The sequence below is a fragment of the Eumetopias jubatus genome, unplaced genomic scaffold, assembly GCF_037043125.1.
Source record: "Eumetopias jubatus isolate StellerSeaLion01/CBP00866 unplaced genomic scaffold, mEumJub1_p1.0 scaffold_4, whole genome shotgun sequence".
In the NCBI taxonomy this organism is placed as follows: domain Eukaryota; kingdom Metazoa; phylum Chordata; class Mammalia; order Carnivora; family Otariidae; genus Eumetopias; species Eumetopias jubatus.
Genome location: NW_028274810.1, coordinates 56,178,285 through 56,191,919, shown reverse-complemented (window position 1 = coordinate 56,191,919; position 13,635 = coordinate 56,178,285). Strand labels below are relative to the sequence as shown.

At 34.0% G+C, this 13,635-nt stretch overlaps 1 protein-coding gene across 1 annotated transcript in view; it reads right to left on the bottom strand.

Moving 5' to 3' along the window:
* DOCK7 (dedicator of cytokinesis 7) overlaps window positions 1-13,635 on the bottom strand; it is a 217,923-nt gene that overhangs the window by 135,768 nt on the left and 68,520 nt on the right. Inside the window, exons 12-14 of the mRNA XM_028106855.2 lie at window positions 12,290-12,432; window positions 8,462-8,555; window positions 7,672-7,834 (exon numbers count right to left, since the gene is read on the bottom strand). Coding sequence (XP_027962656.1) covers window positions 7,672-7,834; window positions 8,462-8,555; window positions 12,290-12,432 — 400 coding nt within the window. The remainder of the gene's footprint in view (window positions 1-7,671; window positions 7,835-8,461; window positions 8,556-12,289; window positions 12,433-13,635) is intronic.

Here is a 13,635-nt window from a genome sequence, read left to right as displayed (position 1 = left end):
TAATAAGAGACTTTTTTAAAGTATCTTTGAGAAATCACAATAATTTCTTTAAAACCATGTTTTTTAAAAATATAAAAATAACAAATTAAACATATATATTTTTTACATGTATACCTTTTTAGACAGCTTTTTCTACATTGTCTGATAATAACCATAAATATTGGAGGTAAAAGTGTTAAGTGATAGGAAATCTGTCATTTTCATAATATAGTTCTTTTTAACCTGTTTTCTCACCTCAGCCAAATGTTTGCTTCAATCACATCCATTCAGACAATAATATTTTAAAATTTTTGCCCCATGAGACTCTAAAATACACTCAAATTTTGTACTAAAAATAAATACAATGTGCAAATTTTTTTTTTTTTAAGATTTTATTTATTTATTTGACAGAGAGAGACACAGCTAGAGAGGGAACACAAGCAGGGGGAGTGGGAGAGGGAGAAGCAGACCTCCAGAGCAGGAGCCCGATGCGGGGCTCAATCCCCGGACCCTGGGATCATGACCTGAGCCAAAGGCAGGCACCCAACGACTGAGCCATCCAGGCGCCCCCCCTTTTTTTTTTAAAGATTTTATTTATTTATTTGACAGAGAGATAGAGAGAGAGCACAAGTAGGCAGAGTGGCAGGCAGAGGGAGAGGGAGAAGCAGGCTCCCCGCCGAACAGGGAGCCCAATGCGGGGCTCGATCCCAGGACCCTGGGATCGTGACCTGAGCCGAAGGCAGATGCTCAACTGAATGAGCCACCCAGGCGCCCCACAATGTGCAAATATTTTCTTAAAACCCACATTAAAAATGCTTAAATTTCTTGTTTTTTCAGTTGCAAATATGATCCCTCTGGAATGTCAGCTAATAACACTGGTTCTATGCAGGTTGCTACACACAGTTAATGAAATAATGATGGTATAGAAAGTACAAGGAGTCTCAGTGTCAACTTCACCTTTTTTTTTTAAACATTATTCACTGGGAAAATGTACACATATAGATTTGTATAATGACCACTAGTGTGTATTACCTGAAATTATGGTTTACCGTGAAACATTCCTTAAAAGGTTAAAAAGAAGAAGAATTCAAACTGGGTTAGAAGAATACTATTATGATCCAGCAACAATTTAGTTGGCAAATATATATGGAAACTTATGCAAATATTTTATGATATCTGTATGTTAGCTGATTTCTGAAGTTTCCTACATCCCCCTTTTGTCATTCTAGAATTATTTCTATGCGAGATTTTCTAGATACGATAAAGGTTTTTTTTGTTTGTTTTTCTTTTTAAGATTTTACTTATTTATTTGACAGAGACAGAGCAAGAGAGGGAGCACAAGCAGGGGGAATGGGAGAGGGAGAAGCAGGCTTCCTGCGGAGCAGGGAGCCCAATGTGGGGCTCGATCCCAGGACCCCGAGATCATGACCCGAGCCGAAAGCAGACGCTTAACTGACGGAGACACCCAGGCGCCCCAAGGTTATTTTTTTTAAACAAACTAATAAATTCCTAAAAATATTAGCTGTCCACGAGACTATAATTTTTTAAAAGTATTAAGTAGAACAAGCAATCTATATGATTTAATATTCAGGTCACATGGGCACTGAAGGCTCAAGTAATAATACAAAGCAGGCTACTATTAACTTTGATAACCCCCCTTTTAAAATCATTTTCTTATCTAATTATACCCCAAAAGCCCAGAACCCCTATGCTTTCAAACTATTCTCTCTCCAGTTGTGTAATGCTTAGATAAATGTAATCTAATCAAGCCAATGATAATAATAATGACTCAGCTTCTCTTGAGCATTTAATATGTGTCAGGCACTTTGCAAAAAGCTTTATATGTATTATCTTATTTAATCCTCACAAATTTCTAAGATATAGGAACTTTTATTATCCCCATGTAAAAAGAAGGAAAACCAGTCAATCTCCAATTTTAGATAACTCCTAAAATTAAATATGATTGCAAAATATGGCTCCATTTCCCAATTTTTCATAAAATATGCATAGAGTCATATCATTTCAAGTAATACAAAAACTATTCTTTCTTTTTATAACTCAGAGATTGGTTTAAAAAAAAGCATACAATCAACTTTAGAATCACTCTTTTTTAAAAATGAAAGAAACTTTTTTTGGCCGAGTAACAACAGGAAAAATATCAACAAAGTATAGAAACCATAATTCTACTTCTATGTTCTCCTGTACTTAACTTTCTTTACTTCTTTGAAGATACTCTTACAGTACAAAATTATTAATCTCTTTCTTAAACAATGTATCCTTCTTGCTTCAACAGTTTTCACCTATTACTAACAAAGCATTATGATCCTTTCTGTACCCTAAGAAACTTAGCAAACTTGACATCCTATATTACAATTTACAATGTTTGTTAATGAGTTAAAGTATTTTACATGAGATCCTTAAAGGCAATACATAAGATAAAAAAGATTATATAAAATTCTAACCTGAAACCAATTTATTTTGATGAAAAATATTAGAACCTAAAGCAGTATTTGTTTTCAATAAATGTTTAACAGAAATAAACCTAATCTTATTGATAAGTTTAGCTAGTTCTACTATTCTCTGGGAATAAACTGCTCACTCATGAGAGAAGAACAGTTCTTCTTTCACATTTAATGAATCGTTTTTTGCCGACAATGTTACTTGCACTAATAATGCTTGGGATGAGTATCGACTCTTTAATTAATAGAGTATTTAGATACAGTCCAAGCCAAAGGCGCTGAGATGCATTAAAAGATCTCTCCAGATCATTCTCAAGCTAATTAGCTATGAATTCATTCTTATACCTGAAAAGTTTACTGCCAAAATAGAAAATAATTACAGTTTTTGGACAATCAATGATCTTTACTGATGCTAAACACTTTAAATGGTAAAGCATTCAATTATAAAAACCAAAATCAAACACAAATAAACAAGTTACCTGAAACAGCTACTGATACATGTTTACTTAATTTCTATAAGCTCATACAGTAAAACCATCCTAATTTATACTTTATAAAGTCCACTTAAATCTTTTGGTGTGTTAACTTTTTCTTCTTCCCCAGAGTAAAACTGGATTAAAACTGGATACATAATTGAGAGAAAACAATAGGCTACCTCATTCAGTAAGATGTCTTCTCACTTGAGATAAGCTCTCTACCCAACTTCCATTCAAGTCCTAAAACATGTCTAGATTTGCTCTTCCGGCCCTTCATATACATAATACCCTAGGATAACATTTCTATCAACTGTCATACTTAGCTCAATTATAAGGCATTAAAAAAATTATTAGACAAGGATAAATAATGAGGCACATTTTGAGGCAAATAATAAGGTAAATAAAGGTGTTCTGCCTGCTTTAATAAAAATGTAGCAATCAATTATCTAGCAAGAAGAAACTTTAATTTTATTCATATTGTCAATAACTATAAATGCTGGATGTACTATCATCCCAAAGGATGAAGAATACAGAAAACAAGACCTGGGTTCAAGTCCAGATAAGTTTCTTATCTCTTATTTATTTATAGTAAATAAAAGGTAAGTAACAATTCTGCCAGAATTATATAATTTATAAGATTCCTCTGAGACAATAAATTAATTTAAATGAGAACAATTTAAATGAAATACTATAAAGCACTAAATAAATGTTATCGTATCAGCACATCACATGAAAGTTCAGAACACCAAGGGTAAAAAAAAAAAAACAACTCAAAAAAGGAAAAGATACCAACAAAGGATTAGCAATCAGAAGTATACTGGGGGGGTACCTGTGTGCCTCAGTCGTTAAGCATCTGCCTCCGGCTCAGGTCATGGTCCCAGGGTCCTGGGATTGAGCCCCGCATTGGGCTCCCTGCTCAGCGGGGAGTCTGCTTCTCCCTCTCTGCCTCTCTGCCCCTGCTCATACACCCTCTCTCTTTTTTTCTATCTTTCTCAAATAAATAAAATCTTTGAAAAAAAAAAGTATATTGGACCACTCAAAAGAATCACTTAAGGCCAGAAGACAGTTGTGTCATGTTTTCAAAATCCTGACAGAAAATAATTTACAACTTGGAATATTGTTTCCAGCAAAATCAGTAATTCTGGAGTAAAGGTAAAATAAACATACTTTTGTAAAAGTCTCAGAAAATTTACTCCCATACACCCTGTTTCAGGAAGTTACTGAAGGCTGTCAGTAAAATGAGTAAAACAAGAAAGAACAATATACAGGAAATAAAGACTCCATAGCAAAAGAAATGCAAAGAGAATTTCCAGGATCATGGTAAACAGGCTCCAAGATGGCAACTGTACAGTAAGCCTAGCGAGCCTCAGAAACTCCCTTGGCCACACTTCCAATTTAGTTGCAAGGGGAACTAAGGAAGCTGCAAGACAGGAAATGATTATCTGATGTATTTTGCTGTATTGCAAGAAGCTTTAGAGAATTTTAGCAGTAACACACAGAGAAGTAGGGAAACTAAATAATGTAACCATTTCAGGAAAACAAAAAGCTATATAAATATAAATCAAATGCAGGAATAAAATCATAGTAATCTTCATGGCTCCACTGCAAAACTAGTTACATAAGAATCACAAACATCTAAAAAAATTAACACTGATTTAATGAAAAACTGGAATACACATATGGAAGAGATGACAAGAATATGTATTTTTTTCTGAATTTATGCAAGTACATGTATTTTTAGGAAGGAAGATGTAAGAGTTAAATCTTCATCTAATATAACAATAAATGGATATTTAAAACTGAACAAGAATCAAGAAATAGTAGCACTAATATGTTGTTTAGAAAACAAGGAATAAAATACCAAAAGAAGGAGCAAAAAGAGTTACCAGTGATTGGCACTGAAAATTAGACATCAAAGTAGGGAAAGGCTGGTAGGAATAAGATGAAGGACCTCTGTTTTTAATTTTAAGCCTACAGTACTTACACGAACTTTAAGTATATTCATACAATTCTTTTTATCTTTTTTTATTATGTTATGTTAATGACCATACACTACATCATTAGTTTTTGATTCATACAATTCTTTTTAACAAAAAATATAAATATGTAAATAACAAAAACAGGTAGGAAAATGAAAGAAAAGACCACTTCAAGACCCCGATTTCTACTTTCTCTATCTCTGAAATAATCCAAGCAGAAGCAAGATAGATAAATACAAGTTAGGGATGCTCTGGATGTGATTCCTGTACTAGGTAAGAGGTCCAGTTGATAACCTCAAAATGGTTTCATACAAATTTTGGATTATATAATCACTTCTTTATTCCATGTGCTTGTAAGTACTTAAATATATTATTTATAGAAGAATAATTTTATAATACCTTATTTCTTTTAAAAGCAATATATATTTTCTTTAGCCTAACTTGCAGAAATTTTACTCACACTAAGTGCCAATTACATGCAGTGTTTTGTACTCTGTACCCTCACAAGAGAAGGCAGGTATAATTATGACCTCACAGTTTATTAATAAGAAAACTGAGTGGTCAATATATTAAGTAACTTGTCCTAAGTCACCAAGTAGTGCATAGTGGAGTCAGAAATCACAGCCCTAATTCTATGACTCTAAATCCCACTCTCATACCACTGTCCAGTTCCTTATTTCTCAACTCAATGAATAAATGTTTATTGTGTGCTGCCTATGTGCTAACATACTATTCTAGATGCTGGAAATAAAGTGATAATGGAAACAGACAAGTCCCTTCCCTTTACATTAATTACATTATAATGAAAAAGACAAAAAAACCCCGATCATATAACTACATAATGTGATGCTAGATAAGAATAAATACAAAGAAGGGTGAAGAATTGGAGAGAAGCCGTGGATCTTTTTACCTAGGGTGATGAGAGGGAGCCTCTCAAGGCAGTGACCTTTTATCACAGATATGTCTGAATAAGGAACCAAACCACATGAAAATATAGGGGAAAACATATCAGGGAAAGAGAAGAACAAATGGAAAAGCCTTAGGGAGAATGACATTTTGTTTGTTCAAGGATGAGTAAAAAGGCCACTGAGGCTAAAGTGAAATGAGCAAAGCAGAGCAGGATATGAAGTTAGAGACAGGCAGGGGCCGGATCATATAGAGTCTTAAAGACTGTTATTTAAAAAAAAGCATTTTTTCTGCTTATGATGGAAGCCACCGAAGGATTTTAGATGGAGGAATGAATGATCTGATTGAGAACATTTAAATATCTCTCTGGTGATAATGCTGAGAATTGATTTAGGCAGGGTTAAAGGAAGATGATCAAATTAGAAAGGTACAGAAAAATCTGAGATCAGAAGCTGTCCAATATGCTACCCTCTAGCCCCATGCAGCAACTGAGCATTTGAAATGTGGCTCATCTGAAACTGAGATGTGTTTTAAACATAAAATACACACCTGATTTTGAAGACGTTTTGTAGGAAAGAAAAAAGTAAAATAGCTCAACACTTTTTTACATTTATTACATGTTGAAGTGATAATATTTTAGGTATATTAGGTTAAATAACATAATTAAAATTAATTTCACTGGTTTCTTTTTATTTTTTTAATGTGGGAACTATAAAATTTTTAATTCCAAATGTAGTTCCCATTATATTTCTATTTGACAGTGCTGGTCTCAATAGTGACTTGCCTAGAGTTTTAAAACGAGTAAGGGACGCCTGGGTGGCTCAGTCGGTTAAGCACCTGACTTGGGCTCAGGTCATGATCTCAGGGTCCTGGGATGGAGCCCGGCCTGAAGCCCCTAGTCGAGCCCTGTATCAAGCCCCGCATGGAGCCCCATTTGGGGCTCTGTGCTCAGTGGGGAGTCTGCTTCTTGTCCTCTCCCTCTCCTTCTCCCCCACTGGTGTGTGTGTGCGTGTGCTTGCTCTCTCTCTCTCTCTCTCAAATAAATAAATAAAATCTTTGGAGAAGGTAAGAACTATGGGATTTGGGATACATTTTGAAAGCAGAGCCTATAAAACTTGTTTGAGGAGTAAATGTGAGGAGTAAGAAAAGGAGAGAAATCACTTTGATTCCAAAAATTTTGGCCTCAGAAACTGCATAACTTAGTGGTGAAATATGCTATGATGGGGAAGTCTGGGCTGGAATCTTACATCTGAGCTGCCCTGCTGGCTATCCCAATGTCAAGTCACAGGCTAGGCACTCACAAGTGAAGGGGCTTCATTCATAAGGAGTATAAGTAAACGAACCCTTAGAGTTATGGAGTGGAGCCTGGAAAGCCTATTCAACAACCTCCTGTCAAGTATTCTGAGTAGTGGATCAGTAAACACCGTTGATTAGTTGCTGGACCACACTGCAGCCACATAAGTCTGGTTCCTATGGAACGCTAGACTCTGCTAATAAGAACATCTAAGGAAATACAGTAACAGGGAGTTCAAATGTTTTAATCTCACAGCCCATACTTCCAGTGCTAGTTCCACCACAGTGAGGGATACTTGACCTCTCCATCGCTTTACTCACTTTTAAAATGAAGGTAATACCTACCTCAAGCTGTGAGGATTAAATAAGATAATGTATGTAAGGTAATTAACATCTGACCTTTGACTTGGCACATAGTATAAGTTTAATACATTACAGCTCTTAGTAAAATCATAGAGTAAGAAATGGAATGATTAACAAAGCTACAAAGGATTTTTGGAGAGTTTCATTCTAGTTCTACTTTCATAATAGAATATATAGTATCTAATTTCAGAAATCTCTAAAATTAAAATGTGTTACCTGTAAGTAGTGTTTGGAACATAGACATCCCTGGCAGGAAACTCCAAAATTTCTCTGGTAGGTCTAACCCTACTGTCTGGGTAAAGCTTCACTTGAAGTAGCTCTGGAGTTAGGCAATAATGGGGATTTTCAGGTGCAGGAGAAATGTCTATCTTCAGCTGAGCTGCATATAAAAACATATTATAAAAACAATGTAAACATAATAAAAACTTCATGTAAAAATGTTCCTGGAAGGATTTAGATCACATTTTTGCAAGAAGTTATAAATTACTGATACAGACATAATTACATGTAAAATAATAAATGCCTACCAAATGAATGAATGAGAAGAAAGAAAGAAAGAAAAAGAAAGAAAAAGAAAAGAAAGAAGCAAAAGAAAGAAAGAAAAAACAAAAACAGAGGCATTTAGCATACAACGAGCCAACATTCTGAAAGATGAGTGATTTAATTTGAACTTTTTTACTCTGGAATGGTTTGCTCTGATTATATGAATCTGTTTCTGAATATTTACCATTCTATGTACATTTTCTTTCCTCTAAAAAATAATTTTAAGCCACGATATTATTCATCATTCTCATTTCAGTACTCAAATTATCAAAAGTACTGAATCTTGCATACAAACTGTTAAGACCATGAGAAGAGAATAATAAAATGAAGAAGACTGAAAGGCATTGGGCAAAGAAAGACAGATGGGTTAGATAAGTGTAAAAAGGAATGCATAATTACCAACAATAGGACATATTAGTGATGATAAGAGTTGTAATAATGTCTACTCAAAATTTTAAAATACCTGTAATAGGTCTTAGTCGCCGTAAAACAGAAGATGGCCTTCTCATATCAGCAAGAAATTTGTACAGATCTTCATCACTTAGGCGGTCTCCTTCCTGAGAAAAAAGTATTCAATAAAACAAATATAGTAGATTGAAAATAAATGTATATTGCCTGTTAATATTCATACCCTCTTCTGTCGGTTTAGTCAGAATGAAAAGATTAAATTAATATAATTATGATTAAAAATAAATATCATGCTGATTTATTTCCTTTTTTATGCTTTCAAATTTTATTAAGCGTTATGATACTATTATCTATACTTTAATTTTATATATTTACTTATAGCCCATTATTTATGTCTATAAGGTATTACAGGACACTCTAAAATACAGAAAATCTATACAATTTCGAGGTAGATGAAAAGGAAAAAAGAAAAAGAAAAATACAGACATATAAGAAACATATATACATGACAGTCTTAAAAAGTTTTTACACTTGAGTATTTGTCTTTTCAATTTTATATCACCAAATTTCTCAAATGCAAAATATACAGCATTAACTAAATTTGAAAAAAAAAATAAGTAGCAACAAAAAATACACCTTTTTTTTCTGATTGCAAATACTTTTTTTAAAAAATTTTTTCAGTTGAGTATAGCTGACACACAATGTGACATTAGTTTCAGGTGCGCAACATAGTGATTCAAGGAATTTATACATTATGCTATGCTCAGCACAAGTGTAGCTACCATCTATCACCATACAACACCATTACAATATCATTGACCAAATTCCTTATGCTGTGGCTTCTATTCCCGTGACTTCATTCATTCCATAACTGGAAGCCTGTATCTCCCACTCCCCTTCATCCATTTTGCCCATCCCCCCACCCTTAACCCTTTCTGGTAACCATCAATGTGTTCTCTGTATTTACGGGTCTGGTTCTGCTTTTTGTTTGTTTATACATTTGTTTACAGAATCTACTCATAATTATCTTGACACTAAGACCAGAAAGAAAATTGTGAAACAATCTCAATCAATGGGAAAAGAGACAAGCAAACAAACAACAAACCAAACTACACCTAATACAAAATTTTCAATTTAATATTTTTTCTTACAATTAAAATAGTAAGAATTTTACTCCCTTATTCAAGAGTCAATCTTTAGATTTCATTAATCCAAACCTGCACTTGATATCTTATTGTTTTTAATGCACTTTATATATTTCTTATTTTATGTATTAATGAACATATTTAACATTACTTTATTACTGTGAGCTCACCTTGAGCCATATCCCATTTGTTCACTATTACATTCTATACAGAGTAAAGAATTGATCTTCTTTCATCCCACTATTCAGAAAAGTGATTTTTAATTTCCAAGTGATTCAAGATTTTTATTAATACTTTAATTAACAGTTTTGAGTTTTATTAAGTTATGATTAGAGAATTTCATTTTATGAAGATTTTTTCCTGTGGCCTAATTATTGTAAATGTTCTATCAGTTGCTAAAACAGTATACTCTCTCCTCTTTTGAGTCAGACCTTTAAATGGTCCTTATTTATAGTACATTCAGATTATCTCTACTTAATTATTTCTGTCCACTTAACCTGTTAAATTGATTCTATTATTGGCCTCAACTCTTTACTCCCTGTGCACCTTTTGTTGGGTGAGGCATAATTCCCACCCCTCGGCTTGGCCATGTGACTTGTCTTGGCCAATAAGCAAATGTGATGCAGAGACCTGACAAACATTTGCACAAATGAGCTTGGCCCCCCCGTTGAACTTCTGCCATTAGTATGAGAACATGACCAAGCCAACCTGCTAGAGGATAAGAATAGAAGTAGAGAGACATGGAAGACACCTGAGTCACTTCAGTCTTCCCAAGAGAAGTCAGTCTAGATCAAATGATCTAAGTCAACCTCCAAACGTGAATGAGCCTAGCTGACCACCCCCCACTTCCACTTTGCATATTCACCACTGTGTACTCCAACTTATATACCTGTCAACAAATAAAACAAATGTTCTTGAAACTAATGGGTGGGTTTAATTTTGTTTTTATATCTCCATGTACTTTCAATAATTTTGACTTGACAATTTCAAACCTGTACATAAGCACTCCTGATTACTGTATCAAATTCATGATTAGTAATTGCTCATCAACTTTAAAAAAGAACTGCCTTCTGTTTCTCATTTTGTACCTTGAATTCTACTGTATTAAAATTGTAATCTCTGCTTTTTTACTTACTTTTCATTTGCCTGATGCATAGTACACTAGCTGTTTAAAAATACTTTTAAAAATTATACATGCTAATCATTAAAAAAAATTGATTGTACAAAGTAGAAATGCTTTCCATTAAAATAAACAAATAAATGCTTTCTATTGCTGATGTTCCCAATAATCTTTCATTTGAAGTTTTCACAATCACTTTGTGCTAGTTTCCAGCTACCAGTCTCCAACACAGTATCCAGTACATGGTGAATGCTCAAAAAATATTTGCTGGATAAATAGGTAGGTGGGTGGGTTGATACTCAGTACATGCTGAACAGTCAGAAACTGTTTGTTGGATCAATAGGTAGGTGGGTGGATGGATGACTTGTTGATTTAAGGTTACAAAACCAGTTCAATAATAAAGTAGGTTGAAGAAATGAAAAAAGAAATGGTGAAATACTGCAGAAGTGATATAGCGGTTGAAGAAGTAGAAAGAGAGAAAAATGTCATAGCTGCAAGGCTGTGTCACTATATCACATAAATCTACTGCCTGGTTTCTATAGCTTTATTTAGCCGATCACTTCATCCAAGTAACACGGTGGCCTTTCCTTTCTTGTTCTATTGTCCATAATAAAAAGACCCTTACCACTTCAGATACTTCTCAGCTGCTTTACTCTCCAATGGAATCTCTCAGAGCAGCTGTCTATAAATGTATTGCAATAAAATTGTGAAAGGGCCTTCAGGTAGATTGCTAGCTTTTACTTCATGGCACATCCTTTCCTAAACCTTGCCTCTTTCAAGTTATAAGATGTCAGTAGGCCAAGATTTCCTCCTCTTTTTTAGAATAAGAACTCAAAAGAAGGAATTCTTGGACAATACTTAGCACTTGCCCTTCATCTGTTCCAAAATATATGCATGGTACCAATTCATTTTGTATCAAAATCCAGTATGGACATGCATACGTGCATGTACTCATACAAAAATTAGGGGGAAAAAAGCTCACCAAAGCAATTTTTAACCTCACTATGTGCGATGCACTATTATTTTTCTATTCTACTGTGTTTGTTTTTAAGCTGAGTATTATCTATTATATTTCCATTACTGTTAACGGATCATGACCAGCATTTAAAAACTCCTGATTTGATTCATGATTTGAAGTACAGAGAACATATTTGCAAAGAATAAAATATCTTTGATCAAGAACTTCTTGGACCTATAAATGCACCTATAAAAATGTTAACTACCTTTCAGCACAAAAATGCACTATAAAGGCCTGAGAGTCCTATTCCATACACCATGGATGTGGTAAATTCAACCAAAAAAAACTTGGGTGGGGAAGAGAGACAACCACACAATCACTAAGAAAATTCATAAACCATAAATGTTTAAAAATTACAAATAAGAAATAGGATATAAATGTGGAGGATTGATTTTGATGTATTAGTATAGCATTTAAATAAATATAATTATACAAGAGGTACAATATTATTTTATTCTTATACTTTTTATCCTTAAAAGTTTTTTTAAATTTCTCAAAATCACAATCACTGCATGTATATGTACAATTACAAATTTTCTGAAACCAAAAAAATTCTATGTACAAATAGCCCCCTAGAATAACTACATGACAGAACAATACCTGCTTAAAAAAATTCGTCACTGTGAGAGTAGCAGGTCGAAAGCTGGTCAAGTTACAAGCATCATCTCCACTTGTTGTCCTTTCGAGGGATCGTCTGCCAACAATACTAGAATTCCTCCTCTCTGACCAAGACCCTTTTCGTTCTACCAAGGGGGGAAAAACAGTATGATATTCATTTTCATAATATTTAAAACTTGTTTCCAAGCAGTTTTCCAACCACAGGGAAAAAAACCATTAAAGTTGAAAATTATTCAGCATATTGATTGTAGTAAGAATTTCACTTCTGGAGGGGCGCCTGGACGGCACAGTCAGGTAAGCATCCGACTCTTGGTTTTCGGCTCAGGTCATGATCTCAGACTTGTGAGACTGAGCCCCACGTCAGGCTCTGCGCTCAGCGCAGAGTCTGCTTAAGACTGTCTCTCCCTCTCCCCCACGCTCACTCTCTCTCTCAAATAAATAAATAAATCTTAAAAAAAAAAAACCCAGAACAATTTCACTTCTGGAGAGATCAGTAAGGAAGCACTATACCTAAATCATCCGATTCTCTTTTTAAAATTTCTCTAGTGTAAAAAAAAGTCTCTACTACACTAAAATTATGCATAAAACCAAAGATGAGCGATGAAGAGCAGCTACAGGGGAACTATGCATTTGCTAGGAAATATTCACACAATGAAAATTTTAGTAACCATATAATATCCCTGACTTGAATTTGAATTCGAAACAGAATTTTAATTCAAAGCCCTTGCAAGATAACCCTATTAGCATTTGAATTTGAAACAGAATTTTAATTCCAAGACCTTGCAAGATAACCCTATTATTCAAAACCAACTGAAGATCTATGTTGCAGATCAACGAAGAAAGAGAAGACTTAAAACTATAAACAAACTAGACCTAACAGATAGCTATACCACATATCATCAAGCAAAAGTAGAATACATGCTCTTCTCAAGTGCACAAAGGACATTCTCCAAGGCAGACTGACTCATAAGACAAAAAATACAATAAATTCAAAAGGACTGAAATTACATAAAATATGTTCTCCAACATCAGTGAAATCAAACTATAAATCAGTAACAGAAGAATATTTGGGAAATTCATAAACATGTGGAAGTTAAACAGCAAACTCTCAAATAACCAGTGGGTCAAAAAGGAAACAGCAAGGGAAATTAGGAAATTTAGTTAAAATGTATGAAAATGAAAACACAATATCCTAAGACATATGGGATACAGTGCTCAGAGGAAAATTTATGTCTATAAATGCCTATCTTAAAAAAAGAAGAAGAAAGCTCTCAAATCAGTAACTTAACCTTACATTTTAAGAAACTAGAAAAAGAAAACTAAAACCA